This window comes from Podarcis vaucheri, assembly GCF_965113315.1.
Source record: "Podarcis vaucheri genome assembly, chromosome: 6".
In the NCBI taxonomy this organism is placed as follows: Eukaryota; Metazoa; Chordata; class Lepidosauria; order Squamata; family Lacertidae; genus Podarcis; species Podarcis vaucheri.
In genome coordinates this window covers 45,659,743-45,684,919 of record NC_138764.1, presented here as the reverse complement: position 1 = coordinate 45,684,919, position 25,177 = coordinate 45,659,743, and the positions used below count along the sequence as shown (strand labels likewise).

Here is a 25,177-nt window from a genome sequence, read left to right as displayed (position 1 = left end):
GAGACTTGCGGAACGAATTAATTTCGTCTTGCGAGGCACCACTGTATAAAGATTTTCTAGAGAGTAAAACACCAAGGTGGCTATCACCTATGGAAGCGAAAGCTTTGAAAAAACTGAACATGGAGGCTAAATGGCCAAAATACTGGGAAATTCTAGAACAGGAAGGTGACAAACTGAAATTGCAGAGTTATGACAAGCTTAAGGAGAAGGTGCGAGACTGGCTACATTATTTTCTTTCTTTTCTTTTTTTTTTAAAGAATTTTATTAGTTAAAAATACATAATTTACATTATATTACAAATATATTCATAGCAAAAAATCCGTCAAGAAGTCAAAGAATAACAGAAAAACACAAAAAAGAAAAACAAGAAACAAAGAGAAAAGACAAAAAACAAAATTACAAATAACAGAGCTTCCGTCCAACTCGGTCTTGGAGTTACCAAATCTTATATTACTTCTGCAGCACTAATAAAACAATTATACATCGATGATTCTAACTATCGTCTACTGATAAATTATTTATTCCCTGGGTATTTTCAAAATAAATTAAAAACTTAATCCATTCGTCTTTATACTTGCTTGCGTTATTTTGTCTTATTTTTTGTGTTAATCTCGCTAGTTCAATATATTGATATAACTTCAATTGCCACTCTCCCACCGTAGGTAAATCAGAGGTTTTCCATTTTTGTGCTATTTGGATCCTCGCCGCAGCCAGAGCATATTGGAAAAAAGTTTGGTCTATTTTCTTTATTTCTTTACCAATCAGCCCTAAGAGAAACAGCTCTGGAGTTTTGGGGATGTTATACTTCAAAATTTTTTTCATTTCGTCATGAATTTGCTTCCAGAATTCTTTTATTACATCACAGGTCCACCATATATGAAAAAAGGTCCCAACCTTGTCTCTACATCTCCAGCAGGAGTTATCAACAGATTTATACATTTTTCCCAGCTTTGCTGGGGTCAGGTACCAGCGGTACACCATTTTCTCTAAATTTTCCCGCAGGGTTACACAAGCTGTAAATTTTATACCTTTCGTCCAGAGTGTTCGCCATTTATTGTAATCTATGTTATGACCGAGGTCTTTCTCCCATTTTACCATAGCCCCCTTTACCTGATCTTCCTCGGTGTCCCATTCCACTAGTTGTTTATACATTTTTGAGAGGAGTTTATCATTACTTTCTATAATTTCAACCTGAAACCTCGATTTTTTCCTATTCATACCCAATTTCTTGTGCTCACCCCATAAAGCGTTAATCTGATGATAGAGGAGCCATTCTTTTATTTTATCTTTCAATTCCTCATAAGGCTTCACCCTCCATCCTGTTTCTGTCTTTTCCAAAAGATCCTCATACGTGCATCTTTCGTCCGCCATATTTATTTTTTTTATTTTAATGATATTGGTTGGGGAGAGCCACCAGGGGACACCTTTCTCAATCAGTTTTTTATACCTCCTCCACACTTCCAATAATGGGCCTCTAATTATATGATTAGAAAATCCTCTGTGGGCCTCCCCTTTCTCTTGCCATAGGTAGACATGCCACCCGAATCCGATATTAAAACCCTCCAGATCTAAGAGGTCTGTATTTCTGAGGGTGACCCACTCCTTTATCCAGCAAATACAGGCTGCTTCATAGTACAGCCTAATATTCGGGACTGCGAATCCGCACCTTTCTCTTGAATCTGTTAGATATTTCAACTTTACTCTGGCCCTCTTCCCCTGCCAAATAAACTTAGTCAGGGTTTTTTGCCAGTTCTTAAGGAGGGAGATGCCTTTAATTATCGGGATATTTTGAAAGAGGAATAGCAATCTCGGGAGGATGCACATCTTGATAGCCGACATCCTCCCTGTCCATGAGAGTTTTAATCTATGCCAGGTATCTAGGTCTTTTTTGATATCCTGCCACACCTTATTATAATTATCCTCAATCAGATTTATGTTTTTAGGTGAGAGCCAGATTCCCAGATATTTTACTTTATTCACAATTTTAATGCCAATCTTTTCCTCCAATTGAATTTTCTCCTGTTCAGTCATATTCTTTGTTAGGATTTTTGTTTTCTTTCTGTTTAATCTGAAACCGGACAGCCTGCCAAAATCCTCCAGGAGTTCCACTACTCTACTTGCACTATCCACTGGGTTCTCCACAGACAGAACCAGGTCGTCAGCATAGGCCTTTAGCTTAAATTCTTTCTTCCCAATTTTTATCCCCCTCACATTCACTGCCTCCCTTATTCTATTTGCAATTACTTCTAAAACCATTATAAATAGCAGGGGGGACAGTGGACAACCCTGCCTTGTGCCCTTCTTGATCTTAAACGGTTTCGTGAGATTGTCATTTATAATCAACCTAGCCTGTTGTTCTGAGTATATTGCCCTGATACCTTTCATATAAGGACCTTCAATACCTGCCTTACCCAAGCACTGTATTAAGAACTCCCAAGAGACGTTGTCGAAAGCCTTTTCGGCATCTATAAAGATTAATGCTGCAGGAACGTCTATTCTCATATCTAGGTATTCAATAATGTTTAGTACGTGGCGGACATTTTCTTTTTGGTATCTATTTGGGAGGAAGCCCACTTGATCTTTATGAATATATTTCATTAAAAGCTTCTTAAGTCTGCCAGCCATAATGTCGGCAAAGATCTTGTAGTCGTTATTAAGCAAAGAGATTGGCCTGTAGTTTTTTATATCTGTTTTTTCTTTCTCTGTTTTTGGAATCAAAGTTATATAAGCCTCCTTCCACGAGGCCGGGATCTTCCCCCCCTGAAAGATGTTATTGATCACGTCTTTTAAGACCGGGGCTAGGTGTTCTTCTAATGTTTTATAGTATTTTGCGGAAAGACCGTCCGGCCCTGGGGCTTTCCCGATCTTCATTCTGCTAATGGCCTCCTTAACCTCATTTACTGTGATCTCCTTGTTCAGTTGTATTCTATCCTCTTCTGAAATATATATCCTTTCATTTTGCTCCAGATAGTTTTTAATCTCATCACTGTTTTCCCTTCCTTTTTCATATAATTTTTCAAAAAATTGGGTAAACCTGTTTTCTATTTCCTCTGGGTCTTCTATGATATTATCCTCCAATATTATTTTATTTATCGCATTTTGTTTCTTTCTTTTTCTTAGCTGCCAGGCAAGTAACTTCCCCATTTTATTTGCCGACTCGAAATAGTTTTGTTTTGCAAATTTAATTTTCCACTCTATCTCCTGATTTAATACCGCTGAATATTGGGATTGTAGCACCTTGGCGGCACGATTAGCCGCTTCGTCTGCTGGGTTATTAATTAATTTTTTCTCATAACTTCTCAGTTGGGAGAGGATCTCCTCTTTCTTACGCTCCCTTATCTTTCTCCTGTAATTATTTTGTTGTATTAAGAGACCTCTCAGAACCGCCTTACTGGCGTCCCAGACTACATCTATAGGGGTTTCTTTATTCAGGTTTAAATCTAAGTATTCTTTTAAAGTACCTTTAATTTTTTCCCTCACCTCTTCCCTGTCAAATAGATTCTCACACATCCTCCATCTATATTGTCCCTTCGCTTCATTTTTTATTTCCATATCTAAAGCACAATGATCTGATAATGTCCTGGGGTAAATCTCACATTTCTTAACTCTCATGGAGAGTGTTCTCGTCACCCAGATCTGATCTATTCTACCCCAGCTCTGATGGGGTTCGGAATAATGAGTAAACTGTTTAGAGGTCGGGTTTTGGTATCTCCAGATGTCAATTAGGTCTAAATTTTCTTCCATGTCACTAAAGGATTTCGGCAATTTTCCTCTGTTCCCTTTTCCCTTCTCTGTACTCCTATCTAAGTTCGGCGCTGGGACGCCATTCATATCCCCAAGCAAAATTAATTTGTGGGTGTCCAGTTCTAATAACATACCTTCAAGTTTTACAAAGAACTCTGCTCTATTTGTATTCGGAGCGTATACCGTCACAACATTAATTTTTTCCCCTCTAAAATTTAATTGAATCCCTAGAATTCTTCCCTCCTCATCCTTGCATATCATAGTCGGTTCCCATTTCTCTCTAACGTATATTACTACTCCTCTTTTTTTCCTAACATCAGAATTAATAAAGTCTACCCCTAATTTTTTATTCACCAGAATATGTTTGTGCTTTTTAGCAATATGGGTTTCCTGAAAGCAGATTACATCGTACCTCTTATTTTTCAAAACTTTCTCAATTTTATTCCTTTTAACTTTCTCGTTCAATCCGTTTACATTCCAAGATAAAAATTTCAATGAGTGTGCTATGATTTACCTTTATCTGCTTCCCAACCTTTAACCCTATTCGCAAACTATAATCTCTCTCCTTTGTTTCCTGAGAGCTCCCCCTCTTCTGCCGCATCCGCTCCCACTGCGGCCTCCTCACCATCTTCATCTGATTCCAGTGCCTCCTCCTCTACACCTCTCTCTTCCTCATATCTATTCCTTGTCTCTCCATCCTCTTTTTCCGATCTATTCCTTAATCTATTCTCTGTCTTCCCCAACTCTTTTTCATATCTTCTCAGAAACTTGTCTGCCTCCTGTCTGTCCAGCAATCTAAATTTTTTCTCTTTATAGAAAAAACTAATCCCTTCCGGAAATTCCCATCGAAATGGAATCTCGTTTCTCTTCAGAGCTGCTGCCACTTGTTTATATCCTTCTCTTTTACGAAGTAGCCTGACCGGTATTTCTTTATAGATAATAATAGGCCTTCCATCAATTCTTAGCCTATTGTTGTAGCTCTTTCTCAAAATTAAATTTTTCATTTCCAAAGAATTGAAGATCACCAGGCAGTCCCCCAAGAATTTGCTCACTCTCATATGATTGGGCCTAGTCATTCTATATACATTATCTACAGTAGCTGCCACCTCTTCTTCCCTTAAGTTTAGCCAGTTGGAGAGTTCTTTTATCATTTTTCCTCTAATGTCTTCATTTCTTTCCTCAGCTACTCCCCTAAATTTAAGATGGAGCTGTTTTAACCGCATATCAGCCATGGCTAGGTTGTCCCAAATCCTATCTTGAGAGATGCTTAGCTCTCCCAGTTCTTCTTTTACTTTCACTGTCTCCTTTTTTTGTTCCCTCATCTCTTTCTGCAGCTTTTTGTTAGATTCCTCGATCATTTTGGACTTTACAGAGAGATCTTGGATTTTGGCTGAGAGTTCACCCACTGCTCCCTCTATCTTTTTGTCTATCATCTCCTGGACCTCTCCTAATTTATTTTCCATGTATAATACATTTTGCTTGAACTCCTCCTTTATTTTGACCCACAAATTGTCTAAATCTTTAATTTCCTCCTGCCGTGACATCTTTCTTTCTCCCGGGGTCCCTCCCCCTCTCTTCCACTCTTTTCCGTCCCTTCCCATCATCTCCAAATCTCCGTCCTCCTTCTGCTTCACTTCCCCCCTACCTTTGCTTCCTTCCCTTTTCAATCCCCCCGTTAACCACAGTCGTCGGCAGGAGTTGTCAACAATAACCCAACGAAGTTAACTCAAAAGGTAAAAATAAACCCAGGCAAAAGTAGACCCAAAAAGGGCCCAATATCCAGGCAATGTTAAACACGCCCCTCAGGATTTAATAATGTCCAAACAGTAATGTCCTATAGTCAATCCAATAAAAGAGGATGGGGAGATAAGACCCCACACCTCCTGGCGTTCTCACTTTTTACCCCTGACCAGTCCACTTAGCCCGTCCGTGCGCGGGGGGGTAAAAGGTCCACAATCCAATTTTAACGGTGTCTAGTCCGGGTTAATCCACTTTTATCCCTTGTTGTCAGGTCCAAATTATGGTCAAGTTCCGGGTTGTAATCACGGTTATATACGTCAGACAGTTCAGATTTCAGAAACTTCCAATTAAGATCCGTGTCAAATACAAAAGAAAACAGAAAAGCACCTCTTTAAACCCCGTGGAGTTGATTAGTAGATCTTCCTATTCAACTCCAACCATCAACGCAGATCCTCCCAGCACAGGGAGGGCAAAGCAAACACAAAGGAAGAAAGGAGGAAGCAGCGAGAGCCAAGTGTAGCTGCAGGCACAGAGGTTTTTAAGTTTTCTCCCTTTTAAATCTTCTCACTTTATACCTTATGTCTGCTATCTCCAAGTCCTGGTTGTAGAATTGTAGGCTGCAAACGCTAGCGACCACTTGCCCTTGCTTAACGCCGTGGAAAAAGTAATAAAAAGGGAAAGCAACCCCACAAACAAGTTGTAGCACTCACCAGGGACCAGTTAGTCCTAAGTATCCGTTTCTAACAGTTTTAAATCCTCATAACGTAAAGTTCTCACTCAGACAGACTCTCCTAAACTTCTTCAAATCGTCGACTTTCCGTCTGCGCCATCTTATTTCCTCCACCGAGCGAACTCCCAAACACAATCCAAAGCTTTCCAGGAGCCTCCCAGCTCTATGACTGGCTTTACGCCTTGCTCAATTAAAAGGGAAAGAAAAAAACCCACTAAAAAAACGCTGGGTGTTCCATTCTTTTCTTAAGGAAGCCCGTCGCTCAAACCGGCTGAAGCTCGAGGCGTTGCCCTGCAAAGTCGTTGCCTCCCCAATTCGCGCTCGCGGTCCTTCGCTTCTCCTCGTAAACGCTCCGGAGAACGGTGCGACCGCTATCACGCTGCCGGGTGCCTATCCTCCAGGGGTGCCCCCCCTTGGAGTTTTGGGGGTGCGCTGCGCCCTAGCGTCTCCCCCAAGCCTCTGCAGGACCCGAAAAACCGAGAGCAGGTTTTCCGCGCTTCCTCGCTGGTTGCGACCGGAACCGGAAGTCGGCTACATTATTTTCAAATAAGAGAGGTTTATAACTTAGACAAAAAAATTGGTTTCCAGGTAGAAAAATCAAAGTTAGAAACAGAATTGTTAGAACCCAATGTAAAGACACTTTCGAGAATGTATAATCTGCTGTTGAAATGGAATACTGAGGAAGAAACAGTAAAATCGGCAATGATAAAATGGGCACAAGACATAGGCCATAACATTATGTTCACTGACTGGGAGAAGTTGTGGACCACCGGGATTAAATTCACGGCATGTAATGCCTTAAGAGAGAATATTATGAAAATGATGTATAGGTGGTACATGACCCCAGTCAAGCTTGCAAAGATATATCATTTGCCCGATAACAAATGTTGGAAGTGTAAAGAAATTGAAGGTACTTTTTTTCACCTTTGGTGGACGTGCCCAGGGATTAAGGCTTTCTGGGAAACGATATATAATGAACTGAAAAGGGTATTTAAATATACCTTCCTGAAGAAACCAGAGGCCTTCCTCCTGGGCATAGTTGACCTGTTAAAGAAGGATAGAACTTTCTTTATGTACGCTACAGCAGCAGCAAGAATTCTTATAGCAAAACATTGGAAGACAGAAGATCTACCCACCGTGGAAGACTGGCAGATGCAACTAATTGACTACATGGAGATGGTGGAGATGACTGGCAGAATCCGAGACCAGGGAGAAGAGCAAGTGGAAGAAGATTGGGGGAAATTTAAAATCTATTTGCAGAAACATTGTAAAATTTTTGAATGTTGATGACATTGAAATGAACTGTGGGGGTTCTAGCAACAAGATAAAATTTAAGATTAAACCAACAATAGATAAACTAAGGGCTATGAATTTGCTGAACCAACTTTTAAAAGGGATACAAGAACGGGGGATGTGAGGAAGTCAGGAAAATATGTGAATTTAAGATATAAAATTAAGAAAGAGGGAATTTTTGTGTTTTTCCTATATGTGCTTTTTCTTTTTTACTATCAGTTTTTTAATGTATGCATTTTTGTATTTTTGTGTTTAATGTTTATATTGTTGTATTTTGTAGTATGTATTTTGTGTTTTTATATTTCTTTTGTTCTTGTCTTTGTATTTTTTCTTCTATATTGTGCATTGTTAAAACTTAATAAAAAAATTTACAAAAAAATACATTATTTATTAGTATTATTATCAATCATCATCATCTGGCACTTTCAGCTATCTCAGATGCTATTCACAGTATGATATAAAAAATTGCCTTTTCCCCCCTCAGGTTTTGAAAATGAATCTGTTTAAAAGCAAAATATATGTGTCACTTTCAAGTTCTCGCTGACCACCATACTGCCTCTTGAAGAGATTTATTGCAAAACACGCTTGTGCCTCAGACACTGCCCAGGCCTCAAACCTTGTAGTGTTCTGTGAAGGCCTTATTGTTAGGCAGTGCTGGCTTTTATTATAGAGCCATCTGTGAGGGTGCTGAACTTGGTGCAGGCTAAGAAAAGCTATTGGGTTTTGCCCGTAATGAGCATCCATTAAAAACTCTTACCAAAAAATGGGGGCAGGGGAGTGCTTACTCTGATCTGCTTCTAGACATGCCCAGCAAAAGGAAGCATGTTTTGAGTTACTGTATTTAGGACAAAAACCCTAAAGCATGCTGTTGTGCGCACCAGAAAGGAGGCAGCGATGCCTTAGCCCAATGCACATTACCTGCTTGGCATTTCTACACCCAAAACACACCCAAACTCTGCTTCATTAGGCTGCCTTCTACACATATGCTGTCATCAGTGCTATTATTCTAGAAAAATAGCCTCGGTCCAGTATACCTGAAGGAGCGTCTCCACCTCCATCGTTCTGCCCGGACACTGAGGTCCAGCACCGAGGGCCTTTTGGCGGTTCCCTCACTGCGAGAAGCCAAGTTACAGGGAACCAGGCAGAGGGCCTTCTCGGTCGTGGCGCCCGCCCTGTGGAACGCCCTCCCACCAGATGTCAAAGAAAAAAATAACTACCAAACATTTAGAAGACATCTAAAGGCAGCCCTGTTTAGGGAAGCTTTTAATGTTTAATAGGTTATTGTATTTTAGTGTTTGTTGGAAGCCGCCCAGAGTGGCTGGGGAAACCCAGCCAGATGGGCAGGGTATAAATAATAAGTTTATTATTATTATTATTATTATTATTATTATTATTATTATTAGAGGTGTCGGAACTCACCATGAGCGCCTCCCTTGTTCACTTACAATGGCAATGGTGCCCACCTGAGAGGTGCCGCCAGAACTGAGTTCTGGAGAGTTCCGGCCGGAAAAAAGCAGTGGCTGTGATTCACACATTCACAATGGCTGTCTCAAATTTACACACCTCAGCTTAACTGCGCAGTAAATGTGGCTTACGTTTTCCTTTCTGATTGAAGCTTCTTTGAGGGGAAACGCATCAAGCAGCCGTGAAACTACAAGGCGGCTCTGAAACACTGAGTAATGTCATGGGTACATGGCTTTGAAAGCCAGCAGTGGGAGCATGCTTGACCCAAAGTAAATGGCAAAGTGTACATAGACAGAGACTAACAGCAAAGCAAGGGCATTCTTGGTAATGGTGCCCTTGTGAAACGCTCTACCAAGGAGAACAATCAATTCCTCTTGCCCTTTAGGAAATGTGTTTGCGGTTGGCTGCGGAGCTGGAGTGTTGCTTTTTACGGAGTGTCAGTTGGCCTCTGTATGGGTTGTATGGATAGCAATTGCTAGGTTTTAGTGCCTGGGAAAAGTGGTTCTTGATTATTTCATATTGAATTACTTTTACTGAAAATTGCCTGAACAGTGCTGCAAGAACCTACTGGCATATTTTATTTTAACAAGTATATTCTGCTTTTTGCCATGAAGGTCTCAAAGCGGCTTACACAACGATATCTATTTACCAAATAAATACAATTAACTAACTGGATTGAGAAATCTGGAAGGCGCTATGAATAAATACTAAATCAGACTGGTACTGCCTAACAGTCAAAGGTATGCATTTGGGTGCATAAACTTTATCCATAATTGAACATAATTTCAACATAATTGTGGATAGCAGGTTTTTGTCAGTTGGAATAATAAGATGTTGTTTTCCCAGGCCATTTAACCAAATGTGTGAACAGAAAGGAATTCAACAAATGTCGGATTCCAGCAGAATGCCAGCTAAAATTTAGTGAGAATGCTCTTTCAAAACAATCCTCCTGTAAGACGGAGGAATTGCATTTTCTGTTGTCAAACATTGATTGGTGTTTTGTTCATTCTTGTTCTCTTCATTGAATTACACGCTTAGCAAATGGCTGTGGAAAGTTGATGTGTGTGGGGGCTTTTATGTGAGACGCTGAACTGAAACATGAACCAAAAGTTCTAGTTTGGACCTTTAAATTTTAAACCCCAAATATAGTTTGGAACCAGGCTACCAGGAGAACCACCCAATAGAAACCTGCCTGGGAACATAAGAACATAAGGGCCTGTTGTATCAGGCCAATGGCTCATCTCATCCAGCCTCCATTCCTCACAGTGGCCCTCCAGAGGCTAGTGCGAAACCCGCAAGCAGGAGCTAAAAACTTTTCCCTCCTGTGGTTTCCAGAAACTGGTATTCAGAAACATATTGCCACCAGCCATGGAAACACAGCATTAAGATCTGTTTCAGAGACAGCCCATGCACAGGAGACGGGGCCTTTTCGGTGGTGGCCTCTGAGATACGGAACTTCATCTCCACTGAAGGGTACGCAGTCCCACTTTTAGCTAGTTTTTAAAACTTATTTTGGATTGCTTTAAATTATATTTCCTACATTTCCAGATGGTTTAAGGTGACTGAGCCATTCTATGCTGCTGTTTTGTTTTTTTGAATTAACTTTTTATTTTTTAAAAAATGATGCAGCTGCCTTTATTAGGAAAATAGGAAGCTGACATACGGAGTCAGCTCATTTCCCCACCTAGCCAAGTATTTGTCTACCCTGGTTGAAGATACTTGCACCCCAGTATAGTTCCCCTTTATCACATACACAGCACAGCAGGACAATGACCCTCCCCCCCCCACACACAAAAAGCATACAAATCAATATGGCTAACCGGACCCAACAACCTACCCCGCTACTTACAAACAAGTCACACTGCAATCAACTGAACTCTACCAACCAAGCTCAGGACCCCCTAGTCTCTCGCAATAGCAACAAAAATAAATAAATATATGAACAAAGGACCTGCCTGTGTGAAGCTGACACCAACCCCTGCACTAACACTAGGCAACACAACAACAACAAACAATACCCCCATCTCTCTCCCCACAACTGCAAGATATCTATGGCAAAAGTGCCTCTCACTAAACGTAAATGAACTGTGAAAAAGACTCTTTGAATGGAAAGTGGACACAATAGATGTACCTTTCCCTGTTTGTTTTGTAGCACACACAAAAAATCCTTAATAAAAAAATAATAATTAAAAAAACAAAACAGAACTGTAGAGCTGGAAGGGACCACAAGGTTCATCTAGTCTAACCTTCTGCAGTGCAGGAGTTCTCCAGGGTTTCAAAGAGAAAGCTTTCCTGACCTACCTAGAGATGCTAGGGGTTAAACCTAGGATCATTTTGCATGAAAATTTTACTGTTCTCTTATAATGTTTGGTATTTTTTTGTTTGGCAATATATTTTGTGATCATATAAGTAACGTTGTAAGGGCTATGCCTAAAGAGGCTGCATATAATTTATAGATAGAAATCCATATCCTGTTAAGACTGCAATCCTAGAATGATTTTGTGGGAGTAAGTCTCATTGAATCAAATGGGGCTCCTTTTTAGTAGACCAGCATAGGCTTGCACTGTAATAACCTTTTAGCCCTGCGTCTCATTCTTCGGAAATTTCAGTAGGTGGAGCAATAGACAACATTTTACACAACATGCACCATTTAGTACAGACAAGCCACACAAAACAATTGCATACAAAAAGCATCCTCTGCCTGGTGAATTAAACGGATAAACTGAAATCATAGTTTTTCTTCTTCTTGGACTAGTGTTTGCTGGTCAAATTGTATGAAGACTGCACATGCTTACCAAAATAAAGCAATGCCACCCTGGGGTTTTCTTCACCCTCTAATTTGATGAAGGGTTTTAGTGGACTTGAAAGCTTGCACACTCCTTTTGTGTGCAATTTGATAGGCCTCATGCAGATTTTGGACTTTTTATTATTGGCCAACACAGCTACCTTTGCTTTTTACCAAAGCAAGTTCAATAAAAATAAGCATTCGCCCCCTTTGCCTGGCTCATTCTGTTGACAAAGACCAAAGCACCAAGTTTTAGCTTATTTAAAATCTGTGTCAATAACGCTTTAGTTTAGTAACCAAAGTGCACATCAACATGACACTATTTGTGGAGATTGGATGTTCTTTTTCAGGATTATGAACTATGAAGATTAAGAAGCCCTGGCCTACCTGGAAGCAAGTCCAACGTCCAAAGGTCCGGAAACACAGTCCAGGGTCAATCCAAGTAGCCAAGTCTGAAGCCCAGCAGTCAGGATACAGCCCAGAGTTAAACCCAAAGCACAGTCCCAAGCCAATGTCTATCAACAGGGGCAGCAGAGCAAACACAGCACCTCAGCTCTGCTTCCCTCTTTGTATGCTGATTGCAGCATCTGTGTTTGATGAGGCTTGTGACCTTCACCTGTTCTGAGTCTACTCAAGCTGAGGAATCACATAGCGAGCCCCACCTGGCCAGCTAGGCTGCCCCAGCCTCCTAGAGAGTCTCTGCTGCTGCTCCCTAGGCTTCAGAGTCTGGCTTGTTTGTGGAGACAGGGGCCCCTCTGACTCTGGTGATGGGTCTTGCTGCTCTGGTTCCTGTGCATTGACCTCCGTCCCTTCACCATCGTCTGTCACCCTGTGAGTACTTCCTTCCCAAACCATCTGGAATAGCTCAATCGGTAGAGCATCAGACTCTTAATCTCAGGTTTGTGGGTTCAAGTCCCATGTAGGGCAAAAGATTCCTGCATCGCAGGGCGTTGGACTAGATGATCCTCATGCTCCCTTCCAACTCTACAATTCTATTATTTTCCCATCCTCTGCTTGCCCCAGTGTGTCCCAGTCCTGGCTACATCCCTCCCCCCCCCCCAAAAAAAAAAACAGCTACAGGGAATGGGGTTGTTGTGGAAATTCTGGGTGGGTATTCACAACAGCACAATTCAGAAATAGCTAAGTGACTAGGTCCAAATGGTTTCAATGGATCTCAGTCTCATCTGACTTTTTCTCAATTGTCCTCATAGAGTATATCAGCCAACCTTTGGTGGTGCAGAGTCTCTACATTATATACGTAATGCTTGGGAACAATCAACTCATAACTCCACAATGTGGTTAGGCTACTTCCGCAATAGTTATTGTTTTGCTCCGAATCAGTTTATTAATGAAAAGGGGGGGACCCTTTGGAAATGTGTTTTAGCTGCATGATGTGTTGTCAAAGTGCGTGTTCAGTTTTCACTTTCGAGGACTTCCCCTTCCCTCTTGCACAGTGGACAGCTTTATTCTTCTTCAACAATTTAGATGATGATGTCAGCTGCAGACTTAGATTTTTTAAAAACAAAATCCTGCTGACTAAATACATTTCTGCGCTGTAAGCCAATAAACATTGATTTCTGCAGATGGGAGAAGCCAAGAGATATTAAATGATAACATTTTGTTCGTGATTCTGTGATAGGACCTGGAGAGATTTATAATTATTACCTCTCCGTTTCACTATTATCTTATTTAAGACCCCAGTGTGTGGTGTGGTTGCCAGGCAGCATCCACCATCCTGAGATATTTTCATCATTGCTATTGACCTCTTTAGATCTTGAAAAACATTAATAACCTCCTTTTTCCTGGATGGCCTCATGATCTTGGCATGTACCCTGACTTTGGTATGCACCTTATATTGTATGCATTCAGGTGCCGATTAGAGGCAATCGTTGCTCCACTTTTTATTATAAGATGAGGCTTGCTTCCACATGCATGAAAATTATTTGATGTATAAGTTCAGGAAGAGGACCCGTAGCACAGTGCCAGAGCAAAGTACTTGGTTTCTTGCCAAGGTTCAATCCTTGGTGGCGATGGCAGGATCTGCCAATTTCGGTTCTCTCAGTTTCTCAATCTTAAATTCAGTTTTCCACATTTCTACTTCAGTTTCCAAAGCGTTTTGATGGGGAAAAAAATCCTCAGCATTTTAGTGCTAATTTCTCCTGATAAACACATTTTTTGTATCCAGTTTTGACTAATGTGCACGTTTTTGCAAGCATCGTCTCCTAATGTATTGCATTTTTGTATGTTATTATCACTAATGTAAAAAAAAATATGCACATGCATCCCTAGTACATTATATGCATTCCTGTAAACACCGTTTGGCTGGGAAACTGCATCAGAAAATTTGGATAAGTACAAATTTCAAGGGACGCGGGTGGCGCTGTGGGCTAAAGCCTCAGCGCCTAGGGCTTGCCGATCGAAAGGTCGGCGGTTCGAATCCCCGCGGCGGGGTGCGCTCCCGCTGCTCGGTCCCAGCGCCTGCCAACCTAGCAGTTCGAAAGCACCCCCGGGGCAAGTAGATAAATAGGTACCGCTTACCAGCGGGAAGGTAAACGGCGTTCCGTGTGCTGCGCTGGCTCGCCAGATGCAGCTTTGTCACGCTGGCCACGTGACCCGGAAGTGTCTCCGGACAGCGCTTGCCCCCGGCCAATAGATGTGAGATGGGCGCACAAACCCCAGAGTCTGGCAAGACTGGCCCGTTTGGGCAGGGGTACCTTTACCTTTACCTTTACAAATTTCAAAGGTTGGCTGTGCAAGTTTGACAGATTTGGCTTTAAATGCAAACTGTATGGAATTATTCCCCCTTCACTAGTATGTAGCTGAGCCACAGGACAGAAGACTTGGTGACCTGCTTAAAGGAAGTGGAGGCCAAGGGTGGGCAATCTTTTTTCCCCCTTCTTCTGTCAAGAGTCAAGCGTTCTTGGTGGTAATCTATCAGAGACTGCCTCCTAGTGGTGGGTGGAGCCAGACCTGAAAGTGTGTGTGCCCTCTCTCTCTCCCTCCCTCTCTCCCTCTGTACCCAGCAAAATGCCAAGCAAGGGTCACTCTTGCTGAGGGTCTGAACCGATTCTTTGTAGAGGATTTTTGAAATTAGCCCGAGTCATATGAAATTAGGCTGAGGGCCACAACATGCCCACCTCTAGTGTAGGCCTTGCTGTGATGGATGAACCGATGGTCTGCCTCAAGATAAGGGAGCTTTGTATGTCCATGTGATGTCACGTCACCTGGTCACTAAGCGCTTGATGACTTATCAAGTCATCATGTATGAATTGTCTCCAGTTGAAGACACCATGTTTGTGGTGTTGTGGTGCACAGGACCTGCTTGTGGTAGTATAGCTTTAGGAGGTTCACACACAGACACTTGCCATCTGCCGCTTGATATGGCAGTCATCAAGTGGAAAGAAGCTCACTTTATAATAAAGAATATCTGTGTGTTTTCTGTCTGTTTGTGGATGCCAAGACTCTCATTTATGTGATACGGCCCTACAAAAGAACTGGCTAAATTGTGAACTGAAGTAGAAAAAAACCACCAGATGCTGTATCGTCCTATTCTATCAATGGGCCTTGACGCACAAAGCCACTGGCAAGGATTGCGGCTTGAGCATTGCAGTTGCTTAGGTGGTGCTAGAAAGTTGTTTCTCCTCCCCTGTCATTTTTGCTGTTATTTCCTGAGTGGAAAGAATGCTGTTGTTATGCTTTAAAATACACTGGGAAGAGAAGGGGCCAGTTTCTGTTGTTTATTTTTAAGTCAGAGGCCCTGCCATTCTTGCCTTTTCCGTGGAGTCTAAGACTCGGGGAGACCGCACAGTAAGCCGTGGATTGGACGTTTGCATTCTTGGCATATCTTTGAGTTTATATCATGACAGCTTGCTGGAGGAGAGCTCTTCCATTTCAGTCTGCCCCCAACCACCCTGTTTGCTTTTAATGAGGGCGTCTGGTGCTTCCACCCCTAACCCCTTTCAGCAAAGCAGATAGGGGGACCTTCTGGACAATGTGGCTGAAATGTGTTCTGTTCATCTCAGGGCTGTTTCACATGAGACATTCTGTACTCAGTTTTAGGATATCCAAGAATGCATACATGTTGTGTCAGCTACGAAGTGTGCATGTATAAATGAAAGGTTTTCTTTTCAAAATATTGGCAAGTGATCAGCTGCTTGTGGTGATTTCGAAGCGAAGTAGAGCAGCCCATAGCTATGACTTTGGCTGCATACACACCATACACCCCATCCTGCAAGAATTCTGGGAAATGTAGTTTCCCCCCTCACTGAGTTACAGTTCCCATCACCCTTGACAAACTACTTTCCCCATTACAGTGGTACCTCAGGTTAAGTACTTAATTCGTTCCGGAGGTCTGTATTTAACCTGAAACTGTTCTTAACCTGAAGCCCCACTTTAGCTCATAGGGCCTCCCGCTGCTGCCGCGCCGCCAGAGCATGATTTCTGTTCTCATCCTGAAGCAAAGTTCTTAACCTGAAGCACTATTTCTGGGTACAGTGGTATCTCGGGTTACAGACGCACCAGGTTACAAATGCTTCAGGTTACAGAGTCCACTAACCCAGAAGTAGTACCTCGGGTTAAGAACTTTACCTCAGGATGAGAACAGAAATCGTGTGGTGGCAGCAGCGGGAGGCCCCATTAGCTAAAGTGGTACCTCAGGTTAAGAACAGTTTCAGGTTAAGAATGGACCTCCAGAACGAATTAAGTCCTTAATCCGGGGTACCACTGTATTCTTTTGTGGGAGGGGCAGTAAATATGCTTTAAATTTATGGCGTACACTCATCCTTATCAAAATGGATGTTAATACGTATAACTTTCCTTCCTAAAAGGAAAAAAAACACGCAAGACAGGACACTATATCTCTGTGTACAAACAACACACACACCATACAATTTTAAAGTCTAAGAAAAAACCATTTTAATTACCAGAACATTGCAGATGATGAGAGGTACATTTTATTACCTTCTTTCTGTGCTTTTCCCAATAAACACTCTCATCCACAAAAGGAGGTATTGACAGACTTTGGGTGAAGGAGCAGGGCTTTTTTTCAGCCGGAACTCAGTTCCGGCACCTCTCAGGTGGGTGCCATTGCCATTATAAGAGAACAAGGGAGCCATTCTTGGTGAGTTCCAGCACCTCTTTTTTCTAGAAAAATAGCACTGTGCAGGAGTGCAAATAATATTTAGGAAAGCACCTCAAGGGAGGCATACATCCCCTCTCATGTAAGCAGACCAAGGAGCCCAGTTGCCACAAAATGCTGATTGGCTGTTGGAGGTAGAGGGTGTGTGTGTGTGTGTGTGTGTGTGCGCGCGCGCTGAGGGATAGATGCAAAATCACAATGGGGAGGGGGATGGAACAGAGTACTTGGGAAGAGGGCAAGTTCCAGTTAACAAGCCATAACAGGAAGACTTCACAGTGCAACATTTTGTTGCAAGTACTACTTGTTTTGTGACCAGTCCAGCGCCAGAGATCTGCACATAAACAGAACTGAATGTTCCTATTTCAGTACTTACTATACAGATGTGCATCTGGGTGGATATAATATATCTCCATTGCTTTCAGTGGAAGGCACTGTCAGCATCCTGTTTAAATGTTCCTACCTACCAACCACCTACATTCTTGTGCAACTAGTCACCTATTTGTCTCTGTACATGGTTTCGTTATTGGATCAAGGTATTTGCTATCTGTCACAGTTACGATTCTGTAACATTTAGAATGGTAGAATTCTGAGGGTCATCTGGTCCAATCTCAACTAAGAGCATCCATGACAGAGGGCCACCCAACCTCTGCTTGAAAACCTCTATGGAAGGAGAGTCCACCACCTCCCAAGGGACTCTCTCCCACTATCAAACAGCTCTGTCAGAAAGTTATTCCTGATGTCTAGTTGAAGCCTCCTTTCTTGTAACTTGAATCCATTGGTTCGAATCCTACTCTCCAGAACAGGAGAAAACAAGCTTGCTCCATCTTTCATGTGACAGCCCTTTAGACATTTGTAAGCATGGAACAGATGTATAAATTAATGTGTAATTGTGACAGTGTGGCTATTATTAATCCGCAGTACGTAATGTTGTTGCTGAGCCATTTGAACTGGTGAAGGCTATGTGGTGAGCAAGTCATCATAAAGATACATTTAAAACTGATAAATTACTTCTGTTCCTCACTGCACAGGGAAGTTAATCTACAGGACTGATGGGCCTATAAATAACCTTCAATGAGCTCCTTCCCATTCAGTGTCTAAATTGTTGTTGCTATACAGCACAGTATTAAACTATATTTCTTTAGCAATCAACAGCCTTATTTCTGAACTTGCCAAACTTGAGTGTTTACACTGTCTTAAGACAATAACTGGGATTTTAGACAGTTCTTTTCAGTTCTTTTCAAACATTAAATCAAACTAAGTAAACGATGTGTAGAAAAATACTTTAGGTTAGCACTTCTCTAGATAACAAAAGGCTAAATAGTATCTCTGAAGTGCAAATAAAAACTGCATATGTAAGATCAATATAAAGAATTCTAGCATCTCCAACTGACATCCGCAGAGTTCCCTTGTTCTCTTGGAATGGCCACCTGATAGGTGCCAGAACTGAGTTCCTGTGAGTTGCCCCTGAAAAAGCCCTGGTTACAATATTAGGTTGTGCTACAATATTAGGCTTACATAATGCAAAATTGAAGGAGGTCATTCAGATGTTGTTAATCATCATATTATAGACTGCATAATTTTATATGAATGCAAATGCTATAATTCTATTTGATGCCCACAGGCATTTCAGAGTATAATAAATAACCAGGTTGGCAAGAAGTATATTTTAAATACTTTTATTACCGTATTTTTCGCTCTATAACACGCACCTGACCATAACACGCACGTAGTTTTTAGAGGAGGAAAATCCGTAGGCATGCCACCCGTAGGCATTTCCTCCATAACACGCACAGACATTTCCCCTTACTTTCTAGGAGGAAAAAAGTGAGTGTTATGGTGCAAAAAATTTGGTAATTGCTTCCTGAAAATATCTGAAAACAAGCAAATGTTACATTTTTCACATGGACACAACACGGAATTCACTTGTAGATTCCAGTTTTAGAACACTAAAGTAAAATTTGAAAGCTTGCATTAGATGTCCCTTAGCTTGTGAAATGCAAACATTAAGATATGATTTTAGAATTCTAGCACTCGAACAAGTACAGGCACATTCAAAGAGGGGCCAGCAATGGATAACTTTCTATTGCAACATGAAGCTTGTTGTTTTTTACATTAAACATGTGTATAACCACAGGGTCTTGGTGAGAGACTAGGTTTTAATGCTTTTGTTTTCGGGAATCAGTCCTGTAGGTTTTTAAAAAATAGAATTGTGCCTGGTGGGTACATTTTAGGTTTGTAGGCCTTTGCAGAATTAATATTTATTTAGAGATGGCAATCACACTATATTTAGCTATTATATATAGGGATGCAATCAGATGGATTCTTTATATTTAAATTTGAATTTATTTTTTTCCCTTTAGTGACTCTAGAGAAATTGCATCAGGAGTTCGCTATTAGTGGGTTTTGACAGAGGAATTTGGCTACTATTCACAAGTAAGGCATTTGTGGTTGGTGGACTGTAAGCAGATTACCATATATTCATTTGCAAGCAAGGAATTTATTTATCTGAATAAAGTGAACGATAGTGTATTTTGAATTGTCAGTCACTTTTACTAACAGTGAATTTGGCTTTCCTTTTTTTTACCATTCCAGGGGAAATGGAAGACATTGCTAGAACTTGAACTTCCATTCCTTGAATGGAGCAAGGCTTTCCTTCTTCCTCCTTCTATCTGCAGTGACCTTGGGCTCCCTGAAAATCTGCTCTTGAGGGCTGGCAGGTGCATCTGGAACAGCATGGTAGATTGCATAGGAGGGATTCAAAGCCTGGGGACCCTTCCTTGCATGAACAGAAGCAACTTCCACTCATACATCTTCATCATTAGAATCGAGCCATTGGCAGCATTCATCCATCATAACCAGAACAAATAGATGTTGTTTTTCTATTTTCATGTTTCCAGTAAATAAGGGTGAACCAAAATGGACCAATGAACTGAGTTTCTACCAGGATTTAACAGTCAGATATGCTGTGCAAATTCATAGACTCCTGATCAACCTGGAACCAGGTTGATGTTGATGTGAAGTGAAGCCGCCATTGGTCCATCCAGCTGACTGGGGGCATCTGTCCAGGGTTTCCAGCAGGAGTGCCTCCTGGCCTTAGCTGGAGAGGGGAGGGATTGAATCTGGCACCTTCTGCTTTCAAAGCATGTGAGCTACCGTTGAGCCGTGGCCTTTCCAAACATGGCATTTTCAGCACTGTTTTGTTTTTACATAGCATACTTTTTCATTTATCTGACGGCATTATATAGTTTTATGAATTGTAGGTTTTAACCAACAAAGTTCTGCTCAGAATGGATCCCAGTTAGTCATGCCCACTAATTTCAGTGGGTCTACTCAAGAGTACAATTGAATCTCAATAAAACCCTATGCCTTTAATCAGACTCTGAGTAGACCCATTCACAAATTTGCCATTTGTGAATTTGAGAGGATCTTCGATTCTCTCTCTAGTTTATTCATTATGAAATGGAATATCACTTTAGCTGCCTCTCTGTCTCATTTCGTTTGCTTGACTGTGTTGGATCCTCATATGGTGTTTGTAGGCTATATCCAGCTTTGTGGGTCCCAGGTTTTGTATGTGCCTCCTACCAGAAGCCCAGGCCTTGCTATTGATAATGGAATGTGAGGTGGAATGACCTCCTGTTGCTTTAATGATTACAACAGACTTGTGTGTCTCTGTGTGTTTTTCCTGGAGGACAGTAATGAAAGGAATGCTCAGTTTGAGCCCTTAAAAAAAGGGCAAGGCATGAAGTCCTGTTTTCTTGAGGGTATTTGGGAGTTGTGCAACTGAGGTCTTATGTGAAGAGTCAAATATTTTTGCCCCTGAGCAACAGAATCAACTGCAACCATTAGCTCCATACTTGGTGCTGAAACAAGTATTTTTTGTGGGATCACTTCCGACTGAAGGTGTGGAGGAAAGTGAAGAAAGAAAAGGTAAATAAGGGGCAGGGTGGTGCAGATGGAAAAGTCCATTCAGTTGTCAAGAGCATTTTAATTTTCTTACAAGTTCTTTGTAGAGATTGTGTGACTAATGGAAGCCCGTTTTATTTTTAATGAGGGCTGTTTAATAAGAGTCTTAATTTTTTAAAAGCATCTCTTCTCTCTGCTTTGGTCACCATTATTTTACCTCAGAATGCACCACATATAAGTTTATTTCGACAGCTCAGCTGGATTCTCAAATTGATTTTGTGCTTCTTTCAGCCCTACAGAGCTGGACCATTAATTGATTACCTCTCAAAGCCCGTGACTGCTTTTATCAAACCTGGCATTACTTAACCATTTTATAAAGTTTCCCATCAATGCAATCACGACAGACTTAAACAGATTTAAAAAGAGGCTCTGTCAACTTGTTATATGACTAATTTTAATAGTAATGTACAACAAAGTTCACACAAGTCTCATTCTATTTTTGCTGGAAGGTTACTATAAATGATAGTGTCAGTTCATTTAAAGCATTGAAAGCCGGACGCAAAACAGTTTTAAAAAACCCCAAATTACTTTCAAGGTTTATTGTAGATGGGAGCTCCTTTGTTGTGTGTGTGTCTGTGATCCACACTCAAGCTGCTCAAATGTGATGTGTCTCACTTTGCAGCATCCCCTCTCCATCCCATTGCTGCTAAAAATAAATTTCTGCCTATTTTCTTACAGAAGCTGTACCTTAACAGGTGCATGCATGCAGAATCGAACAAGTGTAGCTTTGTTGCATTTATGACTACCATGCCAAGAGAGCTAATGTCATGACAGAGAAAAATAGAAATCCTGTTGTGAAAGTATTCATTTTTTAAAAGTCGGATAGAATTGCTAGGTACATGTCAAATCCCAACATATGTAATACTGGTTGGGTTTGCAAGTAATGTCCTGCGATGACAGTGAATGGTGCTAAGCCTTGGGGTTGAAAGTCTTCCCATCTCCCCTTTCACATGGCAGAGGATTTGCCACTTAGTTTTATCCTAACCATTGTTCGTTGTGATGTTCAAACCTGGGAAACTATTATTTGTCAAGTTTCAGATCTGTTAATAAGGCAACCTATACAGGTTATGGATTTGTCAAAAATATAGTTTGAAAACAAGCCACTCTCTGAAAGTATAGCTTGATTCCAAACTGCTCTCACTAAACATAGTATTAAAAAGCCTTTGCAGTTCTCTGGGTTTGAATGTCACAGGGAACAATGTTTACTTTAAAATAAGAAGTAGCTCCTCTTCTGGTATGAGAGAGATGAGGGACAAGCACACAAAGCTGAGGTTGTGATTGCCACAACACATGCACATAATGGGAAACCATAATTTCCCATTATATATGGACCCAGCCACAGAGTACCATAAATGGCCTTGTTACAGGGCCAAATTACTTATGATGCAAGAGATCAATGATCAGGACCACTGCATTTTGTTTAATCATTCAAAACAGCCAATTTGATCAGGGAAATAGTGCTGAGGGAAGCTCCTCAGTGCCGCCTTTCTCTCCTCAGAAAAGCGCCAATGCTTCCTGCACATGACCATATCATGCTTGCTATGACCACATCATGAGATTTTCTTTAGCTTTGCCCTAAAGAAATGTGTGCATGCACTGAGAGCTCTGTGACTTTCTTCTTTGAAGAAAAGAACCCTATGCTTCATCCCACACTGTTAATGTAACACACCTGATTTTCAAACGTAGTTCACCATGCAGCAAAGAAGACTGCTATTTTACAGTTCCATTTATTTGCTTAAAATGATGGGTCATTGCAAAACATTGCTCATAGCAGAGACAGCCCAAATAGTTAAGCAAGAGTGATCTGACATGCACGCACCCCAGTTTAACTAGTTTTCAGCATAACATTTGCAGGATAAATTTGAGGCAGAGAAGCTAAGCAGATGCATATTACAGCAAGTTAATGAGGATGAACTTAAATTATCACTTTGACAAAGCTGCTGTTCAAAAGAGGAGGCTCCACTGGAAATGAGGAACTGGTTGCACCGTTTCTGGATTATGGAAGGTATTTTTGTTATTCATTGTGGTTGAGCATTGGGAATTTGAGGGAGATCTTCGTATGTGTGCATTGTAGTGAGTTCTGGAAGGCTGCCAGAGCCCACAGAAGAACTCTGCCTACCCTGTGGGTGGAAGGTTACTCAATAAATGAAACAATATGGCAGATAAATTAGCACAACAGATTTCAATCTACCAAGTTTGGGATTTCCAGCATTTCAGCCTGATGAAACAGATGAGAACAGATGTTTGCCCAAAAGGCACCTTCCATATGAAGCCATAATCAGAAATAGCTCTACAGAACCTAATTATGAAAATATCTTAAACAATAATAATTCTCATGAGGAACTTTATGATCAAGTCATTTTGTTCTACATACTTAGCTTGGTAAAAAAATGAAAAAGCACACTGTATCTTAATTGTGCCCAAACTTCCAGTGAGAAATATACTTCAAAGCTTTCTCTTGGCTGGTTAATTCAAATTCAATTAAAAAAACGTAAGAAAGCCATATATATGATAATTCCAAAGGGATAAAAAACAAGATGGTTGTGCTTTGTGAATATACAGGAAGTAATGTGTGTGTGTTTGGATCCAATACATTCAACTATTTCTGTAAATAATTAGCTATGACTTCTTGCATCAGAGCCATAGAAACCAAACACAACCAAGATATATATTGTACATAATCTAGCCAATCTATATTTGTAGCTGTATGCTGAGTAAATGTTGACTGCCGGTACTTATAGAAATCAATAGTAATAAATAGCACAGTACAACTTACAAGTTAACTGAGACATGCGTTAAGATAGCTGGTTACAAACAACACTCATTATCTAAAGTTACTCCAAAAAAGTATTGCTTTACTGCTGTGCTTGTAGACAAACTGGAAACATCATGTACTTTAAGAGATATATGCTGGACTTTCATTTGAAAAGCAATATCTGTTTTCACAGCCCAACCCAAAGATGTGGTACCAATGCCAAATCAATGACTATCAACTATACTTTAACTCTGTGTCTTAGTTTCCTTTCTTCTCAGTAATGTCTAGTTTTACCCTATATGTGATGCTGTCGTGCTGTGTATTCTTCTTCTTTGTCTCAGAACATCTGCTATCCACAGTGGTGGGCGACAAGGAGAAACAGATAGGGTGGTGATGCAAGGTCAAATATTGCATAAAATGAGACACTCCTGGAAAAGCATGGCGTAATGGCAACAGCACAGTTGGATCCAAAGTTCTGTCGATGAAGTTCTGCTCATGCAATGGGGATCTCTTGAGTCTCAACTCTCAAGTTCTGCTGCGGTTGTCAAAGCCCCTTTGACAAACACATCCAAACTAATGTCTCTTGTAATGACTGCTGAGGTACTAAGAATTGGTACTAATTTGTGCCCTTGTACTGGGATCAGGCCCAAACCATAGCCGTAGCCCAACAGCAACCATCAGTGCTACTGCACTCTTGATTTGTCCCTGATGTGATGCCTCTGATGCAGCAGGGAGAAAGGCTGGTACTTTCCTACAGAGCAGTCAATGGGCTGTGCAGCAACAACAGGCTTAGAACAAAAATAAGTGAATCAGAGGAAGATTTACTGGGCAGGAAGGAAGACTTCCTAGTGTTACCTTATTCACAAGGTACAGAGAATATATTTGAAGTTAATACAAGCTGACACAGCATCAGGCTAACAATAAATTTAAAGTATCTCAGAATTGCTCCATATTACTTGTACCTTCACTGAACCTGGGCAGCTTTGGTGTGGTGGTGATGTCATACCTGAAAGCACATTATCCTTTATGCCCTTGGTCTTCGAAAATGTAGAACTATGCCCAGGGCCAACCTAGTTGCTTCCCTGTAGTTATTCAAGCTTTGAGAAACAAAAAAAAGATAAGCTCAAAGCTGAAGAAGAGACAAGACAACTTGACTTGTGGAAGTAATTACTATTAAGAAAAGGCAATGAAATAATCTAACCATTATTTGTGCCACTGGTCAGAGGTTAAGGCTATAAAAGCAGGTTTAAGGGAGTGACTCATTCATTAGAAATGTATGCAAATAGCTGACATAGTTCTGCCTTTCCGTAAGTAGAGAAATCAGCAGTTATCAGCTATGATCATGGGCATATAAATTGGTTACAGAGCTGGGTAAAATAATGAGTCTTTTGTTATCGGTTTCCCATTCCATCACTTTATGTATTCAGAGGCCGACTGTGCTGTATGTGGCTCCGAAGGAACTCTGCAATTTCCGTGTGGGCAGATTTCAAAGCTATGGACAAAGCAGAATTACCAGCCTACATGAAGGAGAGAAAAAAGGATATTATTATGCCAGCACTCTACGTT

General features: G+C 41.0%; 1 protein-coding gene and 1 long non-coding RNA gene across 6 annotated transcripts in view; one reads left to right on the top strand and one right to left on the bottom strand.

Moving 5' to 3' along the window:
• Positions 1-12,301: 12,301 nt before the first annotated feature.
• Positions 12,302-22,723, top strand: LOC309535583. Its single transcript, XR_014221302.1, has 4 exons — positions 12,302-12,587; positions 19,254-19,326; positions 19,486-19,629; positions 20,721-22,723. It is a non-coding gene; the product is annotated as an uncharacterized lncRNA (long non-coding RNA).
• Positions 22,565-25,177, bottom strand: part of KANK4 (KN motif and ankyrin repeat domains 4) — a 67,456-nt gene continuing 64,843 nt past the window's right edge. For all 5 annotated transcript variants that reach the window (XM_082228724.1, XM_082228722.1, XM_082228725.1 and 2 more), the window contains one exon: positions 22,565-25,128. In XM_082228724.1, coding sequence (XP_082084850.1) covers positions 25,027-25,128 — 102 coding nt within the window. In that variant the 3' untranslated portion in view covers positions 22,565-25,026. The remainder of the gene's footprint in view (positions 25,129-25,177) is intronic.